The 18624-nt window shown below is 48.0% G+C and overlaps 7 protein-coding genes across 7 annotated transcripts; 3 read left to right on the top strand and 4 right to left on the bottom strand.

Moving 5' to 3' along the window:
* Positions 1 to 743: 743 nt before the first annotated feature.
* Positions 744 to 2585, top strand: GGS25DRAFT_241059 (glycoside hydrolase family 16 protein). Its single transcript, XM_049257109.1, has 2 exons — positions 744 to 1956; positions 2043 to 2585. Exons 1-2 carry the CDS (start codon positions 1186 to 1188, stop codon positions 2124 to 2126), a joined length of 855 nt encoding a protein of 284 aa, XP_049117930.1. The 5' UTR covers positions 744 to 1185; the 3' UTR covers positions 2127 to 2585.
* Positions 2586 to 2851: 266 nt separating this feature from the next.
* GGS25DRAFT_530937 (glycoside hydrolase family 43 protein) lies at positions 2852 to 4190 on the bottom strand (the record flags this gene model as incomplete). Its single annotated transcript, XM_049265440.1, has 2 exons — positions 3062 to 4190; positions 2852 to 2946 (listed from the first exon to the last, which is right to left on the bottom strand). Exons 1-2 carry the CDS (start codon positions 4065 to 4067, stop codon positions 2852 to 2854), a joined length of 1101 nt encoding a protein of 366 aa, XP_049117929.1. The 5' UTR covers positions 4068 to 4190.
* Positions 4191 to 5473: 1283 nt separating this feature from the next.
* GGS25DRAFT_520759 (uncharacterized protein) lies at positions 5474 to 6683 on the bottom strand (the record flags this gene model as incomplete). The annotated part of the gene is made up of 2 exons (XM_049263932.1): positions 5474 to 6124; positions 6192 to 6683. 2 exons carry the CDS (start codon positions 6681 to 6683, stop codon positions 5474 to 5476), a joined length of 1143 nt encoding a protein of 380 aa, XP_049117928.1.
* Positions 6684 to 6765: 82 nt separating this feature from the next.
* Positions 6766 to 8537, bottom strand: GGS25DRAFT_486951 (uncharacterized protein). The gene is made up of 3 exons (XM_049260668.1): positions 7744 to 8537; positions 6855 to 7662; positions 6766 to 6788 (listed from the first exon to the last, which is right to left on the bottom strand). The coding sequence occupies exons 1-2, from the start codon at positions 7864 to 7866 to the stop codon at positions 7348 to 7350; spliced, it is 438 nt and encodes a 145-aa protein (XP_049117927.1). The 5' UTR covers positions 7867 to 8537; the 3' UTR covers positions 6766 to 6788; positions 6855 to 7347.
* A 2007-nt stretch (positions 8538 to 10544) lies between these two features.
* Positions 10545 to 11045, top strand: GGS25DRAFT_520757 (Mss4-like protein; the record flags this gene model as incomplete). Its single annotated transcript, XM_049263931.1, has 2 exons — positions 10545 to 10622; positions 10704 to 11045. The coding sequence occupies 2 exons, from the start codon at positions 10545 to 10547 to the stop codon at positions 11043 to 11045; spliced, it is 420 nt and encodes a 139-aa protein (XP_049117926.1).
* Positions 11046 to 13260: 2215 nt separating this feature from the next.
* GGS25DRAFT_486943 (carbohydrate-binding module family 43 protein) lies at positions 13261 to 15927 on the top strand. The gene is made up of 2 exons (XM_049260667.1): positions 13261 to 14021; positions 14094 to 15927. Exons 1-2 carry the CDS (start codon positions 13882 to 13884, stop codon positions 15595 to 15597), a joined length of 1644 nt encoding a protein of 547 aa, XP_049117925.1. The 5' UTR covers positions 13261 to 13881; the 3' UTR covers positions 15598 to 15927.
* A 98-nt stretch (positions 15928 to 16025) lies between these two features.
* Positions 16026 to 18040, bottom strand: GGS25DRAFT_486940 (uncharacterized protein). Its single transcript, XM_049260666.1, has 2 exons — positions 17819 to 18040; positions 16026 to 17722 (listed from the first exon to the last, which is right to left on the bottom strand). The coding sequence occupies exon 2, from the start codon at positions 17472 to 17474 to the stop codon at positions 16488 to 16490; it is 987 nt and encodes a 328-aa protein (XP_049117924.1). The 5' UTR covers positions 17475 to 17722; positions 17819 to 18040; the 3' UTR covers positions 16026 to 16487.
* Positions 18041 to 18624: the final 584 nt, after the last annotated feature.

Raw genomic sequence — 18624 nt, 5'->3', positions numbered from 1 at the left:
TGTATTGTGTTAAGCCACCGGGAATTTTTCATTAACAGGATTTCATATATGTTGTTTATATCAAACGGACACTTTTTTACTCCGTCATCTGCCTATATTCCTCCTCCAACCATATACCCCCTATTCTATCCGAGGTCGAATAAATAGATGATGACAAGTCATCCATCACGCTATATGTCGCATTTCTGCATCTGCTGTTTGTCATTATAAACATGCGGGGCATTTGTCCGGGGGAATCTGGAACCAATACCGATCGGGTGCGCCACCATCGACAATGGGTGCCATGGCCTGGCGCCGCCATTCATATCGGAGGATTTACCCTTCATTGGAATGTTGTTTCATCGGCCGCATCGAACAAACCCACCCCAATATAGTATAATCCAATCATGGCTATCCGCGTTACTGGAGCAAGGTTATGTATCCATAACTTTGTCGAGTACCCGTTTAGTTCCATCCCCCCCTAATCACTCTTAAGGGTCACGCTGAACTACCAATAGCTACGCGCCTTGAGCTTAAACTCACTTCCTTTCGCTTCAAAACGTAACATACTATAACCACATCTGCTTTTTCTACGTCGCAAAGTAGAACCTAGACTCCGGAGATGTAACTCGGATATGTAACTTAACCGCTCCCGGACAGCTATGATGCCCCTTCCCGGCGCCGGCGTCTTTGCAAGCTTGCTTCCCGCACCACCATAACTCACTCCAAATGTAGCCTAAGTTGAGCTCTCTACTCGTGGCCCAGACGCGTGTCTTGGTCTCTGCCCCTATCAGTGCGCCTGCTGATGGCACCCCAGACGCTTGGGACCCTGGTCACCTTCCCTTTCCAAGCTCACGAGAACTTCAGTTCTTAGCCTGGGCTGGCAGCGCTGGGCTTTTCTCATTCTTCAAACCGGTTGGCGTAGTTTCTATGCTTCTGCCTTGGCCCCCTCGACGTTTTTCCTAACTGTGAACTTAATATATAATATCCTTAATCTGCCCGTTATCTGGTAAAACCGGTCGATCATCTCCTTTTCCATGTCATAGTCTACACAGCTGGTCTACGACTTACACTCCTTATTTCCCATTTTGGTTCTCTACTACAAGTGTACATACCTCACATTCCTATAACATCAGATATTTTACATATCTATATATTCACATTCCCTATCCTTACAGTGATCGACATCGTCTCATCTCCGCCACCATGCTTCTCAAGCTTCTCGCCTCCGCACTGGCGGTAACGGTTACAACCGTCTCGGCCGAGGGCGCCCCCGGTTACTCGGGTTACAGAACGGTTTGGGTGGAAACGTTCGACGGCGCCGCCGGGGCTCAGCCCAACGGTAACAACTGGAACATCATCACTGGCATCCACGTCAACAACGAAGTGCAGGACTACACCTCGTCGTCACAGAACCTCCAGCTGAGCGGCGGCGCCACCGTGCAGATCGTGCCGCGCAAGGACAGCAGCGGCAAGTGGACATCAGCTCGCATCGAATCCAAGTACACGTTCACGCCCACCGCAGGCACCGTGACGATGGCGGAGGCAAAGCTACGGTTCGGCGACAACGCGATCGCCAACAAGGCCGGGCTGTGGCCCGCGTTCTGGCTGCTGGGCGACTCGATCCGGCACGGGACGGCGTGGCCGGCGAGCGGCGAGGTCGATATCATGGAGACAGTCAACGGGCAGCTGACGGGCCATGGCACGCTGCACTGCGACGTGTACCCCGGCGGTGCCTGCAACGAGCCCAACGGCATCGGCGGCCCCGTCGGCATCCCCGACCAGAGCTGGCACAGCTGGCGCGTCGTCTGGAACCGCCGCGCCAGCACCTGGACCGGTGAGACGATTACGTGGTACTTGGATGGCAATCAGTTCTTCCAGGTCTCGGGCGCGCAGATCAATAACCAGGGCGTCTGGAACACGCTGGCGGGCGCGCCGCTGTACTTTATTTTGAATGTCGCGGTTGGGGGCGACTGGGTAAGTCCTGATTTTTCTTTTCTTCACTACTACCTACTCGTATTGTTTGATGTTCTATGAACGCTAATATAACCACTTTCTCCCAGCCTGGCCCGCCAAACTCGGCTACCCAGGACGGCTACGGCAGCATGATGGAGGTCGCGTACGTTGCGCACTACCTCGCCAACTAGGCAACCTGATGCTGATAATGCATTATTACATTCATTACGAGAACAACAGCTTATGAGTATATACCTAGTCCAGGTATGGATGAGAGATTAGCATGCGGTGGAGTTTTGGGGGAAAGGGGTTGGAGGTCTTGGTTTTGATTTTCTCTTTTGGCATTCTTCGTCCTTCGCTACTTGAACATATTTGAGACACCCTTTTTTGGAACTGCATATACCCACCAATCACTTTCGCTTCTTGTATATAGTTACAAAGACATTACATATGTCATATGTATATAGGTATTAACTAGGTAACGCGCCTAGGTACTGTCAATAGGTATTATCTAGGTATTTACAGATTTATTACCTCAAGTGGTTGTTTAATAGGCACTCTATAGCACGTGCCTGTCTACCAACCTTGGAAGTTAACCCGTTAGTAGCCTGGGTGGTTGACATTAGGGTTTACAGCTGGTGCAAGTGTACGTTGTGATAGATACCGAGGGTCTTTGTGAGCAAAACTGGGTAGGTACTTACTGTTTACTCCTGGGCCTGTCAAAGAGTACCTAGTTTACCTAAGCTGCGTGCTTTGGCTTGCTGGACCAGGCCCCTGTTACTTTGGGTCTGAACGAGCATTCGGGATGGATCATTAAGAGAATCAAAGTCGTAAATTCGTTTAATAACTGAATCTATTGTATTTCATGTTCTCGTGTAATTACTAGTAACTATGTACTACTCTGCGTGCCATGCCATCAGGCAACATACGGCCACCCACCGCAGAATTTCAGCTTGTTCCAACCGAAGCGGAATTCGTTAGCCGGCGTCTGCGTCTTGACGTTGTACGGTACTATTGTTATCTCGATTAGCTTCAACCTTTCTATTTTCCTTCCCTTCGTTATGCCTTAGGCAACTGAGTAACTAGGTAGGTAGGTACCTGGGCATTCAAAATGAGGAAAACTCACCATAATGGTAATAAATAATCGGGCCCCCGGCCTCCTCATCAACCATGACGCCCTGTCCACCCGGCGCCCAGATATCGTCATGGCTACCGAGGATCTCTTTGCCACCATTCTCCTTCGCGCAGTCAACACCCTCATCGTCAACAAACCCGCCGCGCGGGTCCTTGGACCGGCACACCATCACCTTATACACGTCCCCAGCGCCAAGCCACGTACCGTCCTGCTGCTTGCAGCACCGCCCCGACGAGAAGAACATGTAGTACCACTCCTTCCAGCGGAAGACATAGCTCGCCTCCGTCGGCCCCGTGCTGAACAGCCGGCTGTTGGTGCGGTTGTTCGCGAGCTGCGTGATCTCCTCGTTCGCGCCCTCCGCGACCCTCGTCGGCGGGTCGGCAAGCGGTATCTGGAAGATGCCCTGCTGGTACGACCCGAACGACAGCAGATGCTGCCGCTTCCCGGTCCCGCCGTCCTCCGCCTCCACGGTGAGCAGGGCCGCGTCGAGGATGTTGTAGCGCTTCGCCCAGTCGATCTCGAGGCGCCCGTGCTGCGTCCAGGAGCCGACCTCGAGCGTCCGCGACGACGCGGCCAGCACGCTCGAGTTGTGGAACCACTTCCGGATGTCCGGGTCCGTCTCCCCGACGCTGCCGTAGTCGAACTCGTGGTTGTTGATGTACAGGAAGTACGTGTCGCCCACCTGGTGGATCGAGGGCGCGCCCCCGTTTTCGCGCAGCTCGGCGACGCCTTCGTGCGTCCAGGGGCCGTGGAGGGAGGAGGCCGTCCAGACGCTGCCGTTCTTCGCGGTCGTGTAGAGGAAGAGCTTGCCGTCGGAGCGCCGGATTAGGGCTGGGTCGAGCGTCTGTGCGGTGGGGTTGTTGGGGATGGTGCCGAGGAGGGGCTCGGGGGAGGGCCACCCGTTTTGCGCGCACGCGGCGCTGGGGATGATGGACAGGGCGAGGCCCATGGTCGCTTTAAGCATGGCGACTGTGAAGAGTTGGTGGGAGAGATGCATGGCGGTGGGTAGTCGAGACGAATGCAATTATTGTAACCACTCAGGCCTAATAACGTTGTATGTACCTAGGGCTGGTATCTCCGGGAAACTAACAGGCGCCCGGGCTTGTCCTCGAATTGGAATTTAAGAGTGATGCCTCCTCCGTCTCCAGACATGTCTCAGCAGCAGCCGGAGGTTTATATAGCTACCGACTACTAGGTAGGTAGCATTTCATGATCTTAGGACGGGGCTAATGCTTACATAGATGCTACCATTCCCCAGAGAGGGAAAAAGGGGACCCCGACGTGGCATCAACAGGGTCACATTGCTCTGCTGCTCCGGCTCGGCAGATGGCTGCCAAACATAAACATGCTGTGAAGTAACTGAATCCCCATTCTGTACCTACATGCCCAGACGAGGGAGAAGAAAATTCAAAATTGCGTTGATATAAATAGCACTCAGTTGTTCTTTCGTTTAGTTCGCCTATAGTGCAAAAAGGTTTGCTGTAGATCCGTGGCTTATGCGGCACAGTGATTCCTCTTTAAGAGATTCAATATTAGCAATATGTATGTTTTTGTCTTCTTTTACCGGCAACGTGGATATGGTAGTTCCACTAGGTATATGTATATAACACGCAGAAAACTTTCATATCAACTAGTCTTTGTTGATTCCTTAGGTAACTATTGGGGCTACCTACCTATTTTTGGCAATTCTTTCGTCCATATTGGTCTTTTGTAGTCTTAGTCCCCGGTCACATCCATGGATATTCTCAGCTCTCTCAGCCTTACCGACAAGGATATCTCGAATCTGATCGACGCTGACGGCTGACGGTTCGGCCGTCGGCGTGGGTAGTCTTTCATTGGCCCAAAAAGGGGGGGAGCGGTGCATCGCGGACAGGGAGGGAGATTATTGTCTTACGAGCCAAGATTCCTTCAGCTGGAGGAGCTGAGGATGCAGATCTGTCAGGTATTAGGTACTTCGCGATTACGTACATATGGAAACAGAAATTCTACACCGATCACTTCCCTACTAGGTATATATCAGAGCCGAATCCCGCTTAAGTTAGATGAGAAGTAGCATTATGCTAGATCATGGCTACCTAGATTAGGAAATGATAGTAGGGAGTACCTAATCGGGAAAGAATACGAAGCAGACCTGTTGATATTCAGGACAAGCGGTGGCACGAGGGAGTGGATGATTTCATTATTGCTCTATTGTTTTGTCCTTTTTCGATGCCTTGCCGAACAGGCTCGCATGTACTCGCGACCTTTCCATCCACGTCGGTCGTCTGCCGTGTATTTTGACCTTTCCTTTCCTTTTCAGAATCCCCACCACTAGGTAACAGGTTCCACTGTATGAACTCTACTACTTCTATTTTCTTTGACATATCTTACACAGAGACAGACTCTTCTTCTCTCAGGAACCATCTACTCATCCGGCATCAACGAAGTTATAAGCTTCACAAAGGCCTGGGGATCGTCACTGTACATGACCTCCGCCCACCTCTTGCCATCGCATATCGAAGAGATTCCGCGCGGGAACATATCTGCCTCGTATTCCTGCACCGCCTTGTCCAAGTCCTCGAGGCCGTGCTCCTCAATCTTGTTTGCCAGCGTCAACGAGTCCGCCATGGCGAGGTTCACGCCCTCGCCATTAGGGATCGAGACATGGGCCGCATCGCCCGCGAGGGTGAAGCCCGGAACAGACTTCCAGCCCATGTCCTCGGTAGCCAGCGAGTAGAGGGGCCAGGCGCGGAAGTCGGTTGCGTGGCGGATGAAATCCTGGTATTCCTCCGACCAGTCGGCGTAGAAATTCGTGAGCAGCCAGCGGCGCGTGGCCTCGATGTCTTGGAGGTTGACGGTGCCGTCGCGGTAGTAGTTTTCCGGAATTTCGAATCCAAAGTAGATTCTGTAAGAGCCGTTTCCCTGTCGCTGCGTGACAATGAGCTTGCCGGAGCCGATGGCTAGAGACGATCCCGCTCCGACGTTGCTGGCCACCGTTTGGTATAGGGGGTTTTCAAGTCCGATCCTCGACTCGAGGTATGTCTTTGAGCTGTACTTGGGAGTTGCTTGAGTAATCTGGAAGACGCGTTAATAACAAGCTGATGCAGGACCGCTGAAGAATCATCCCCAGATGGGAACATACTACAGAACGGACTTTGCTCCACGCGCCGTCGGCACCGACGACAAGCTTGAAGCTAGAGATCTCAGTGCCATTAGAAAACCGAATAACCGGCCTTTTATCCTCACCAACAGCGACGCTCTGCAGCACATGGCCCCATTTAATCTTGTCCTTGGGGACCGCATCCAAGAGGATCTGCCGCAGCTCGGCGCGGTCGATCTCAGGGTCATCGCGGCCCTGGCCCATCTCAAACACTTTCTTCCCGTGCTTGTCTGCGAGCGACATCACCGCGTCTTCGTATCGTGCGTATTTCTTAAACTCGTCGATCAGCCCGCCTTCGCGAAGCGCGTGCTGTCCGGTGTGGGCGTGGATGTCGAGAGAGCCGCCAGCGCGGTTTGAGTTCGCGCTCGCGTCCCGCTCGAAGACGGTGTAGTCGATGCCCTTGCACTCCAGGAGACGCGCGAGGGTGAGGCCACACGGCCCGCCGCCGATGATGGCAATTGCCGGGGTGGTCATCTTGCTGGTGTGTAGAAGTCTTTGGTAGCCCCTTCTCAACATTGCTGCCAGACTACAGTGGAAAACCTAGGTATTTATAAGTGAGTACTCTTGCAGGGTTTATGCCTAAGTACTTAGAGGTAAGTTATCATTTTTCAGTTATCTATTCCTGTTTTGAAAAGGTCATCTTACAATGTCTACCTAGAAGCTTCCGGGTCCAATCAGCCGTATCCGACTCGGTCCCGGCACATGACCGAGTTGTCCGAGGTGGCCGAGAGCATCGACTAATCACTAGGCTAGAGGCTAAGAATTGGTATACTATTAGTCAAACTTAGCTTCACGGTCACTATTAAATCTCAATAAAGCGAAGGTTATCGTCAAAAGTTCATACCGAAAGCTCTACTCTCAGGGTCTTGAAGAGCACCCAATGCAATAGGCCCTCATGGCGCTAAGTTGACATAAACTAAAGAGAAACAATGGCAGATCAATCATTCAACTTTTGGTGTAGTGGTGTAATCTAACACTAAGCATGACCCGTCAATTTTCACGTCACATCTTTACCGCACATATCAAAAACCACCTATCCGATTCCTCCCCGTAACAAAGCCAAGTGCCATCTACCTAAGACGTGCCAGAAGAAGTACGGAGACATCCACAGTGAGTAACATTGCCCTTATCCATACACCTAAACCTCATCCTCAGCCAGTCTCTCCTTAAAGTCCTCATCATTGAGCTCCGAAAGCTCATCGTCGCTCTCCTCTTTGAACGTCATCTTCTTCCTCGCGCGGAATCTCCTCGCCGGAGGCTCCATATCCCCATTCTCATCAACACCGCCAGCCTTGCGCTTCTGAGCGGCGTTCTTGGCCTTGGTCTTGGGAGAGACGCTGGTAGGCTCGATCCCGCTCAAGGCCATGAGCTTAATCCGGATCGGCTTCCAGATGTGTCTTGCGGAGTCTCCAGTGCGGTAACCGCCTACTTCGGCAAGCTTCTTGGAGTCGACCTGCCAGTGGGTTGTGAGCAGTTAGTTAGTAGAGTGGCAGCGGAGATGGGATGGGGTGAATGGAATGCCAACTGATCTTACCTGAGGTACCCCGTCCTTGATCTCGGTGATACACAGCCATGCTTTGGATATGATTTCCATCTCACGCTGAGTCAGTTTAGGCTTGGCACCATTTGCCCCTTCTTTGGTGGGAGTGGTAGGCATGATGAGATTTGTGTGTGGTAGCGGTGTTGAGTGCAGTTCAGAGGATGATGTTGAGGGAGAGATGAAAGGTCAGTGAAGAAGAACAAGGTCGGAGACTCCGTGGTTAATAAGTCAGAGAAGAAGTGGGATCTATGTTCCAAGGTTGTTATGTCCCCGAAGAAGCAAAATCGCCAAAGTACCGACTGGTGAAGTAGGCAGGCAGCAAATATGCCAAAGCTATCACACCCCATGAATCTGCCTAACAGCTATCCAAGTTCAATCACCGTTTTTACCACCAAACTTCACTCAAAATACAAATACCAAAATCCATGCGATAATTCTGACTTACTAGAATACTTCTAGCTCTTTTCTATCAATTTTCCTTGTTTGTTCAAAAGTTGTCTGCTCATAATTGTTGGTGTAAGTGTTAGTGAGTGCTTCTAGAGTGTGTCAATCATATAAACGCACACTTCTATAAATCACCACACATAGATCTGTCCTAAAGTGGGGAGTTCACACCACTGGTATAGCCTTACATCGGAAGTTCAAAATCTATAGCTTCTTAACTATCACAAAGTGGCGCATCATTTCCCTAGCTCTAGTCAGGTTTTCGGTGAGGTGAAAGTGACAGCGAGTGATAGAGTTGGGGTCGGAATATACCCGACGTTGTCAAACTTGGCCTCGGCTTCCAGATAGTTGTGATAGCCTCGATCGCCTACATCTTGTTGATGTCATGCCTCTACTCCAAAAGGTGAATGATTGATCTTTCATTGCTTTTTCTTATTCCAAGGGTACCTAGTATATCGGACAAGTAATCACTAGGCAAAGGCCATTCTTATGAGCAACCACCACATGAATATTGATATGCCTCTAACTTGTGACGAAGCTATAGCATAGAATTTTTCGTTTATATAGGACTAGTATAAGGTGAAGGTTTGGGAACTACCATTTCGACTTTGAACACTTCATTCATCAAGGGTCGAAAATTTAGTGGTTGAAACTTGAAGAAGCTTAATATACCTAGAACAAATACGTATCAAAAAGGTATTGCAACATTTACTAGTTCCTAAGACTTGTTATTGTTGCAGTATAACTGCAACCAGGAAGAAGGAAGATGAAAGGAAGAAAGCTTGCTTTATTCCTGACTACGCTGGCGGAGTGCCAATATATATGGCCTAGTGGAGCCTATGGTGCCTCAGGCACCTGCAACAGTTATACATAGCAACTTAACCTTGGTAGTAGCCAACAACAGCATCATATCTTGTGGCGGTTACTTCCTTATCAACTTAGCAGTTACATGGATGAGAACCTAGTACGTCAGCAGACAAAACTATTCTGTGATACCTACTTGCTTGGTAGACACCCAGGCCTTCACAATCCATTGCCGGCATTATCTTTAAAAACATTCAGAAGTTGTATACCTATTATGTAATTACTGTCAAAGGGCGGGACCTACCGTCACCTAAAATACGCAGAACATCATTGCGAATACGTGGGGATGGGATCTCCAGCATATCCATCTCCCCGGAGTTTCCGGAAGCTAACATATATCCACATGGAGGCCGGTAGCCCTTTTTGTTCTAGTCAACCCCACAAAGTCTTCCCCTAGCTACCTTGGCTAAGGCCCGGGTAGATCCTCGACAACCTTGGAATAATATTTTCGGCAACAGCAGAATTAGCCGATTAGCTTCTTAGGAAGGTAGGTTGGTATACGTAGGTAGAGAGAGACGGATTGCGTTACCTCGGGCTGTTTATAAATCATTGTTTTACGACCGAGGAGAAGGACGGAGATAGATGTAGAAAGCGTAAGAAAATGCCGTAACACCGCGTATATAGAGCGAATCGGAATAACTACAGGAGAGTTGCCAATCGGGAGTTTGACAACGGATCGTCCGAGTCTACCTAAAGACCGGTTTCCCTACCTACCTACCCAGATAGGTAATTACACGAACTCGTGACATTGAGACGACATCACTTAGTAGAGCGCCCAGCCTAGGTTGGTTACCTAATACACCGCACATTGGGACAAGCCCATGCCTCTGACGAAGCGAACCCTTGCTAGCTCGAATGGGGCGTCATGGACTCATGGTACTCGACTCCCGAGAGGGAAAAGAGGCCCCGTTTCCTATTCGATAAAGCCTATCGTGCCGTCGATATATAACCAAAAAAAGACCCGGGCATGAAAAAAATCCTCCTCAGAAGCCCAGCTATCCTTGGAATCGCCACTACAATGCCGATGGAATGTGGTATCGGCCGGCCAAGACGTACCAATTGAGCGTTGTGGCCTGTCGGAATTGAGATTTTCAGAGCGCTTTACCGTCCAATATATTAGGTATGCAGCTAGAAAGATAGATCACCCCCCGGAAAACGTGGTCATCTGGGGTCTGATGCATCCGCGTGGTACTGGAGGCTTCACCTAGCTTATCTAAGTGCCGTCGGTGGAACAACGAAGCGTTCTTCCAAGTTCAATTGCGAATTGAAGACTAGGGATGCTAAGAAAAGAAAAGCATGAAATGATAACGAGAAAAAAAGTATTTATATGATAGAGACCCGAGACTCTTCCCCGGAGGACTCTTTCATGTTCTTCAGCAAAAAAACAGCACACTTCTAATTATTCACGTACCCGTTACTGTAATATAGTAAAGTTATATTAAATAATTCCACGTATAATCCAATAGACGAAAGTCACCCTTTACACCATGGCTACTCCTAGTAAGCAAGGCGGCTGTCTTTGTGGTAAAATCCGCATCGAATATGAAGGAGATTCTTCCCCAGTGGTATGTTTCGTCCCCCCTCCTTACCTACCTAAGGGAGGTATTGGGCAATTCAACCTCTGGCTGTCTCTAACCCAAAGGTAGGCTCTCTGTCACTGCACGGACTGTCGCAAGGTATCGGGATCCGCCTACAGCACCAACATTCTTGTGCCGAGTGCCACGCTCAAGGTTGTGTCGGGCACCCCCAAGATCTTCACCATCACGGCAGACACGGGCAGACCGATCACGTCACATTTCTGCGGCGACTGCGGGACGACATTATGGCGCGACGGACCCGGACTTGGCGACAGATGCGCTCTCAAGGCTGGTACCTTGGACGATCCAAATGCGATCAACGAGACCAAGCCCAGCCTGGAGTTCTTTGTCCCGCGGCGAGCTAACTGGATCCCTGAGACCCCAGGCGCGGCCCAGTTGGTGACTCATTGATCGTAGCTACCTGCCATGAAGTCGCTACTGTTCGGCTACATGAGAGGGAGGAATACTCGGCTGGGGATGCTACAGGAAGATGGTCCTCGTTCGCTTAAATTGAGGCCGCGTCTATGGTCGTACGGAGTCATGTAAACTCCGTCCACATCAATTGATATCTTGGCCGGAAGTGCTTGTTTGCATATCGATGTATTTAATGAAAGGGGTTTAAGCTATGAAGCAGTTAATTCAGATGTTGGCCTCAAAGTTGGGGCTCGCCTACATACTTGCCTTTGTATCACAATCTAAACTAGGTACCTATTTGCCTATATATAGTACTCTTGGAAGAAGCGCATGCGCGTGCAATTGGTGTCCTATCGAGGACGAAAAGTTTGCCGGATTTATTAGATAATACTATGCAAGGTTTTGTGCATGCTGTGCCACTATTGCTCTACGCATATTAACCCTTGCTCCCTAAACTATTGACAGATTTCAAATGCACATATGCTAAAATAGGTATAACTACATACTAAATTTTTTTTATATAAGGCGTTGCTTGATAAACATAAAAAGCCTCGGGATTGGGGAAGATTATGGGACTTGCAAAGGGGGATAGAAATTCATAGAATCTGAGAAATTCTGAAATACCTAGGGAAGCTAACGCGGCAGACAATAGACAGACTCGGCAACTCGGTAGAAATCCGGCTGTGTAAATGCCTAGCAGCGACGAAGTTCGAATTCGGCATAAACAGTGTTCGCTCCTCTCCACTGAGTCTCCAGAAGTTCCATGGCAAGTCCTGCCTTCTCTTTGCGACAATAAGTTGATGATTTTTTTTATATCGAGGATAATTGCATTAAATCATGGTTTGCGCATTGCCGCAGTCGCATGGAATATCTTGTCGTCAACCTTTTAGGTACCGAGATAGTTCTTTGATGGTTTAACGCGAGAATTTCATTCGTTTACCGGCCTCAGCTAGCTCTTACATTATTCTACCCGCATTAAACACGTTAACGACGTTTCGCAACTCATCATGGGCACGAGGTCCTTGAATTTATCGGTAGATTGACTATGCGCCTGGATGATGCTAGTTTGAGAGCGTGATGTTGATTATCACAGCATCTTTTGTTCCGTGCACTGTCAATGACAAGCATTGAAAGCCGTCTCTGGGGAGATGATAAGACGTTAAAATTGATAAATCAGCAAACCATTTGGCGTAACAATATTCGAACTAAATTACACGGTGGATACCTAGGTACGTGAGTGGTCGTCGATACGTTGGACATTCGAGGTTCGTCTTGAAAAAAATGATTTCAGTGGCATATGTCCAAGTACTATCTCCATTTTGGTGCATCGGTGGCCGGCCCTTGAAGTATATCCCTTGTCGTATCAATGGTAGCGAATGTCGTCCAGATGGTAGGCACACCGACCACTCTCATTGATTTCCATATCTTCAATCGTTTGTATCGATAGATATATCGAGATAAGTAAATGTATCGATAAATAGTTACTACTAGGTATCTTACGGTACGTAGATCCAGAACCATAAGTTGGCTGATCATCTCCAGTATTTATATCAAATCTGGTATCAAATCTGGAGCTTGCCGAGCTTGCCAAGGTTGCTAAGCTTTTGTGAGCGCAATGTTCAAATGTTTATCTTCGATTGATTGGTATATATTAAACAGTCATGTTACAAAAAGTAAAGGGCGGATCGCTCGGAATCGCCAAGTCTAATCGTATCGGAATACATACCCTAGGTACACTAGTAGCACCTTACGTACCTAAAGTCAACGTCACCTTGGTCGCACAATATTACATTAGGTATGCAGAATAAAAGGAAAGTGGTGTTTGACGTAATATTCTTGTGTGTTTATGGAGATATTTGACTGTTAGTAGGTTTGTTTATCACCATGGTGCTTGCCTTTCGCGTAGGTACTACTATGTATGTAGTGGGCACAGCTTTGCATAGCCACTGTCTGCCGCATCAGCTTCTTTCTGATACAGGAAAGAGCAGGCGTCGATGGTCCGCGTCAACCTACTAGACTGTCAAATTGGGATTCGTCTACATACAGTAGCCCGCATAATACGTCAACTTGAAGTACTAGGTAGTACGTAGTTCAAAATATGCACCTAACAGCCTGAGTACCAGGTACTCCTGCTTCGTATTTTCAATGCGCCCTGACTTGACCTATCAAAACCTTTTGTTCATCCGTTTAACGGTTTTTTTCTTCTCTGCTTATTCTTATTACCCGTTCACTATTCCGTTACTGGACTTTGAACCATTTCCTGTTCCTAGTCTGACGCCTCTTTCTGTCTCAGGCCTTTAGTGACTACATGTACTGTTATCAGTACCTAGTAGTAATTTAGTACATATGTACTGCTAGTACTGTACGGTACCTAGTACTACGGGGTCCAGTCTCCAATTTTGAAACAATTCGAATCATTGGGTTACTTGTTCGAGACGAAGAATCCCATTAACTAGTCCAATCCTGTCCTGCCTCGCCTGACTTCCAACATCCACTGCCCTTCATTCCTTGTTTGCTTGCCTTTTGTCTTGCGTGTTCGCCACTGCTTTTTCTGCTTTTTCTGCTTTTTCAAACTTCTTCACCTTTACCTCACCCCAAAAAAATATTCGCGTTTGGGGTTTTTTGTTCATTGTATCAACACCAATTATCATCAACACTCGCTTTACGCACCACCCTCTCTAGCACACTTTCATCTTTTATTTAATATTTGGTAGTGACTTGAAGTTTGCCAAGAAAATTCTTTTATTAGGTACTACTAGTTCATTCTGGAGTAATCTTGTCTTGTCTTGTCTTGTCTGGTCTGCATTAGGATTGCAATACACCGACCGTCACGATGTGGATGTCATCGGCTCTGCCGTACATCACTTTGGCAGCGGCCGCATTGTCCGGTGCGCTTGCTCAAAGTTACGATACTATCCCGGAAATCGAAGTCTATGGCCAGCACTTCTTCTACTCCAACAATGGCTCTCAATTGTAAGTCAATCCCCGCGACACATCCCAACGCTCCCGTCTTGGCAAATCCGTGTACTAACCCACTTCTATTAGCTATCTGAAGGGCGTCGCTTACCAAGAGAACTACGTTGCCAATGGTAGCGCAAATGCGAACGCTAAATACACCGATCCCTTGGCCGATGCCTCGAAGTGTTCTCGAGACATCCCTGTCATGAAGGAGATCTTCACCAACGTCATTCGAGTCTATGCGATTGACCCTACTCAGGACCACGATGATTGCATGCAGCAGTTAGCTGATAACGATATCTATGTTATCGCCGATCTGAGTGAGCCTGGTACATCAATCGATAGCAACAACCCCGAATGGAATGTTGGTCTTTACACTCGTTACACTGCTGTGGTTGATTCTTTGAACAAATACAAGAATGTGATTGGCTTCTTTGCTGGCAATGAAGTCATCAGCGCACAGAATCAAACTGTTGCCGCTGCTTTCGTCAAGGCTGCTGTCCGAGATACCAAGGCATACATCAAGCAGATGAACTACCGCTCCACTTTAGGTGTAGGTTACGCGACTGCCGATGTTCCCAGCAGAGACGAGTTGGCCCATTACTTCGCCTGTGAGCCTGAAGACGGCACAATCACGACCATTGATTTCTGGGGTTACAACGTTTACTCTTGGTGCGGAGACAGCAACTATGTAGAGTCCTCGTATGGAGAACGTGTGGAATTCTTCAGCGATTATCCTGTTCCCGTTTTCTTTGCAGAGTATGGCTGCATTGATTTTGGTGGAGAAGCTACAGAGAGACCCTTCACTGAGGTTGCTGTTCTTTACGGCAACATGACGTCTGTTTTCTCTGGCGGTATAGTCTATGAGTATTTCTACAACGAGGCGAACCCCTACGGTCTAGTTCAGGTTGACGGCGACACTGTTTCGAAATTCCCCGATTACACATCCCTTTCGTCGCAGCTGGCAAAGGTAACACCGTCTAGCACCGTTTCAGCTAGCTACCAACCTTCCAACAGTGCACCGGCTTGCCCCACTGTCGGTGGTACCACGTGGGCTGCAGTTGCGTCACCTCTGCCCCCTGTAGTCAACCCTCAGCTTTGCGCTTGCGAGGTCGCCAACTTGCAATGCACTGTTTCCTCGGATAATGATGATGACTATGCGAGCGCGTTCGATTTCATTTGTGGAGCCAACGAGGACTTCTGTGCCGGAATTGCACACAATGCAACAACTGGTGATTATGGTGCCCTTGGTGGATGTTCACCCAAGCAGCAACTTGCTTGGGTTGCCAACCAGTACTACGAAGCCAGTGACAACAAGCAGAGCGCCTGCGATTTCAACGGTGTGGCCAAGACACAAAGCCCAACAACCTCGGCAGGCTGCGCGGCTCTAATCTCAGCAGCTGGCACTGATGGCCGAGGAACAGTTCCTAGCCCAACAGGCCAGCAGGGTACGGCTGCGGCAAGTGATTCTTCTGAGGGTGCTGCCATGAGCCTCATGAACACACCCGCCTTCTTCAACTACGGCACAGCATACTTCGCTGCCTACGTAATTACGGCTCTAGTGTCTGGAGTTGGCATGTTTGTACTGTAAATGGATGATGAAGTGGTTTCAAGACTTTGATAATTAACGGTGGGTATGGCAATCCGTTTGTATGTGTACTAGATTGTGTTTTCTGCTCCGCAGTTACGAATGAAGGAGAATACGAGATGGAAAGTTAATTTGCTATGAAGAAGACTATGTGATTGGTGTTGTGTTCTCATTCGTGCATGAAGTTGTATGCATGCATGTGTGAGGCCAAGTGAGGTCCATGAATGATATGGACCTACCTAATATTGCTATGGAAAAGGAGAGCATTCTCAAGATTGTACATTAAAGCTTTACCGAAATCCATAATCGAGACGCGCAATCATCCTTTCTCAATAGTGGATCTGATTAATTGCAATATGCAGGTACAGGTACAAGTCCCGGGCACTAACATCATGTCAGATGCATCATGATGCCAGTATTGCAGTCAGCTAGGTTAGTGTAGTAACATTAGCATTGCAGCTGGCAGCTGCCTACCCTTGTTATACATATGTAGCCCCAAAGGTAAAAATGTGACTAGGTTCAATGATACCCCTTATAGATGCATACATTAGGTACTCCTTTTGTTCCCAAGTTCTTGTTTATAGATTCGTCGAATATTAACTTCTTCAACTTGTGACTCTACCTACCCTAGGTATTCAAAATCTTTGATCGCAATCTTTGTTCGTTTATTTAGAAATCCGGTCACGCCCACAGCATGCTAAGCTTGTTACATGTCTGTCCAGTACATCTCGTTTACTTTGCTACTGGGTTTCCTCAAAGATCGATAGATGAAAATTGAATCCCTAGCTCTTCATGACTTCCTCCTAATCAGCAGACGAAGCTATCCTCATAATCCTCATCATAGCCAGCCAGCTCATTATTATAGATGCCTACTCAGCCCATCATCCTCGTCATTATATCCTATCCAATTCTTGAATCAAGCAACGTCCAGGGAATTTTTCTTCCAGTAGCTGTATCGTTTTCTCCTCCTCGTCCTTATGTACCACTATCTGGGTAAATTGGGGTATTACCTGCCCGATGTACTCCAGGATGGGTAGAATCCAGTCCACCCATTTTCTTAACTCTTTTGAAGATTTCTCCATTCCCATCTTAATAGCTTTCGCGTTTTTTCTCAAATATTCCGTAACCATGTCGTCTGAGAGCTTATGTTCGAGCTTGCTTTGGAGCTCCTCCAATGAAGGGTAAGGCTTTGGTCCCAGCAATCGGATACTCAGCGTAGTAACATTTTCAAAAACGTCATCCCACTGAAAATGGTTCAGAATATAAGGATAAGGTATATCGGTGTGGGATGTCAAGGGAAAGTAACCTCCTAGGTGTCTTAGAACCAGTTCTATCTTTCGCATTTTGTGCCGCCGATCGGGATCGAACTGTCCTAGCCACTCTGCATTGAACTGTTGGAGCCACTCTAGATCTGAGACGTCATTATCCCAAAAATCGAACCCAAAAGTATTGTCTCCGTATAGGAGTATCTCCACCTCCTCGGTAATCTGGCGGCAGATAAGAAGGAGTCCGGGTAAGGCACTTTGTCGAGACGGAGGAGTGTTAGGTGAATATCTTCTGCACGAAGAACAGTAATCGGTCGAGGCCGGAGAAAAAAGTCTTGGGACAGAGCTCTTGTCCGCAAACATAGCGACTTGTCTGTCACACCATTCGCAATTCTCAACCTTGGAGGAGTAATATGTACCTCTTTCGTCACTAAAAAAGGGGTCGGTATGCCAAGGCGGCTTTTTCCATCCTTCATAGCGCTCTTGCCAATACATATCGTCGCAGACATTTATGAAAAGGTTCCGGGGGATGCACCATCGGTATATCTGCTGGCGGATTTCCAGCGGCATGGCATGGAAGCCGCTGGGTTTTGGAACAGAAAGGGAAGAAGCCATGGCCGCTCCAATGATAAATATATATCGCTTAGGCAACTTTGTTGTGGTTTTATGCGTCAAGAAAAGGTGCAAGAAGCAGTGAAAAGTGCAACGGGAAGACTACGGTGGGTGGAAAGTGATATATAGGAAATTGTTGAGCGGGGTTGGGCTACCTAGGTACATACATGCAACTTACCGACACCTAACGGGCTGAAGGGTATGGTATGGGGTGTGAGTGAATATGGCCGTATCATAGGCGCATTCGGGGGCTGCGGGGTGCGATGAGACAGACACCTTCAATGTTATGGGCACGAAGCTGCACATGTATGTATGTGTACGACGACTGCAGGTAGGGAGGCACATACATTTGTAGTAGTGGATATTTGCAGACACACCAGAAAACACCGTTGAAGAAACACAAAACCACATTCAACGGCTCGGCTGGGCTGCTCTGCTCTCATGGCTCCCTTCGTATAGGTATATATCCTATAGAGACGTAGGGTGTAGGCCGCGTATGTATATGTGCATGTTGGAACGAAATATATAGCTGACTTATATAATTGCTGTTGGTTTCCTATGCACCTAATGTAGCTAGCCGAAAGGTGTATGTAGATGTCAATATTGAAGTCGGCCTACCTACATATGTATGTAAGTAAATATGTACCTATGTATATGGATACATATGTAACCTTGAGAGGAGTAACACTACATATGTACGCATCCCAACATTGAAGCATGCATGCTGGAGCACGCATAGCTACCTACCTACTATTGTAGGTACATTGAAACTATTATGTAGCTTGAAGTTTTTTGCTCAACTATCGCCGGGTTGAATATCCATATAACCGCATTTTCTTTATGGTTACCTATCTTTGGTCTTAATTTGCATGTCTGTGTTGTCAAATGAATGGTGCATAGGGGAGAGGGAAGAGACGAGAATGATAGTTACATACCTAGGTACCTACCTTGGTACCTACTAGGTACGCATAGGAGGGGAATTCATAAAAGATATCGGAGAAGGACCGAAAAAACTACAGAAGAGAGCTCCTTTGAAAAAGATTCAAATACATGACACTTACCGATTATCTTGTCTCGGATGTATGTACATGAGCAGAGTTGATAATTATAAGCCTCCCTCGGAATGAAACAGCTATTTGCAGAGTTGGAGAAA

The sequence above is a fragment of the Hypoxylon fragiforme genome, assembly GCF_022984875.1.
Source record: "Hypoxylon fragiforme strain CBS 206.31 chromosome Unknown GGS25scaffold_4, whole genome shotgun sequence".
NCBI lineage: Eukaryota > Fungi > Ascomycota > Sordariomycetes > Xylariales > Hypoxylaceae > Hypoxylon > Hypoxylon fragiforme.
Note: the sequence above shows the minus strand (reverse complement) of the source record. Positions and strands in the feature narration are given on the sequence as shown.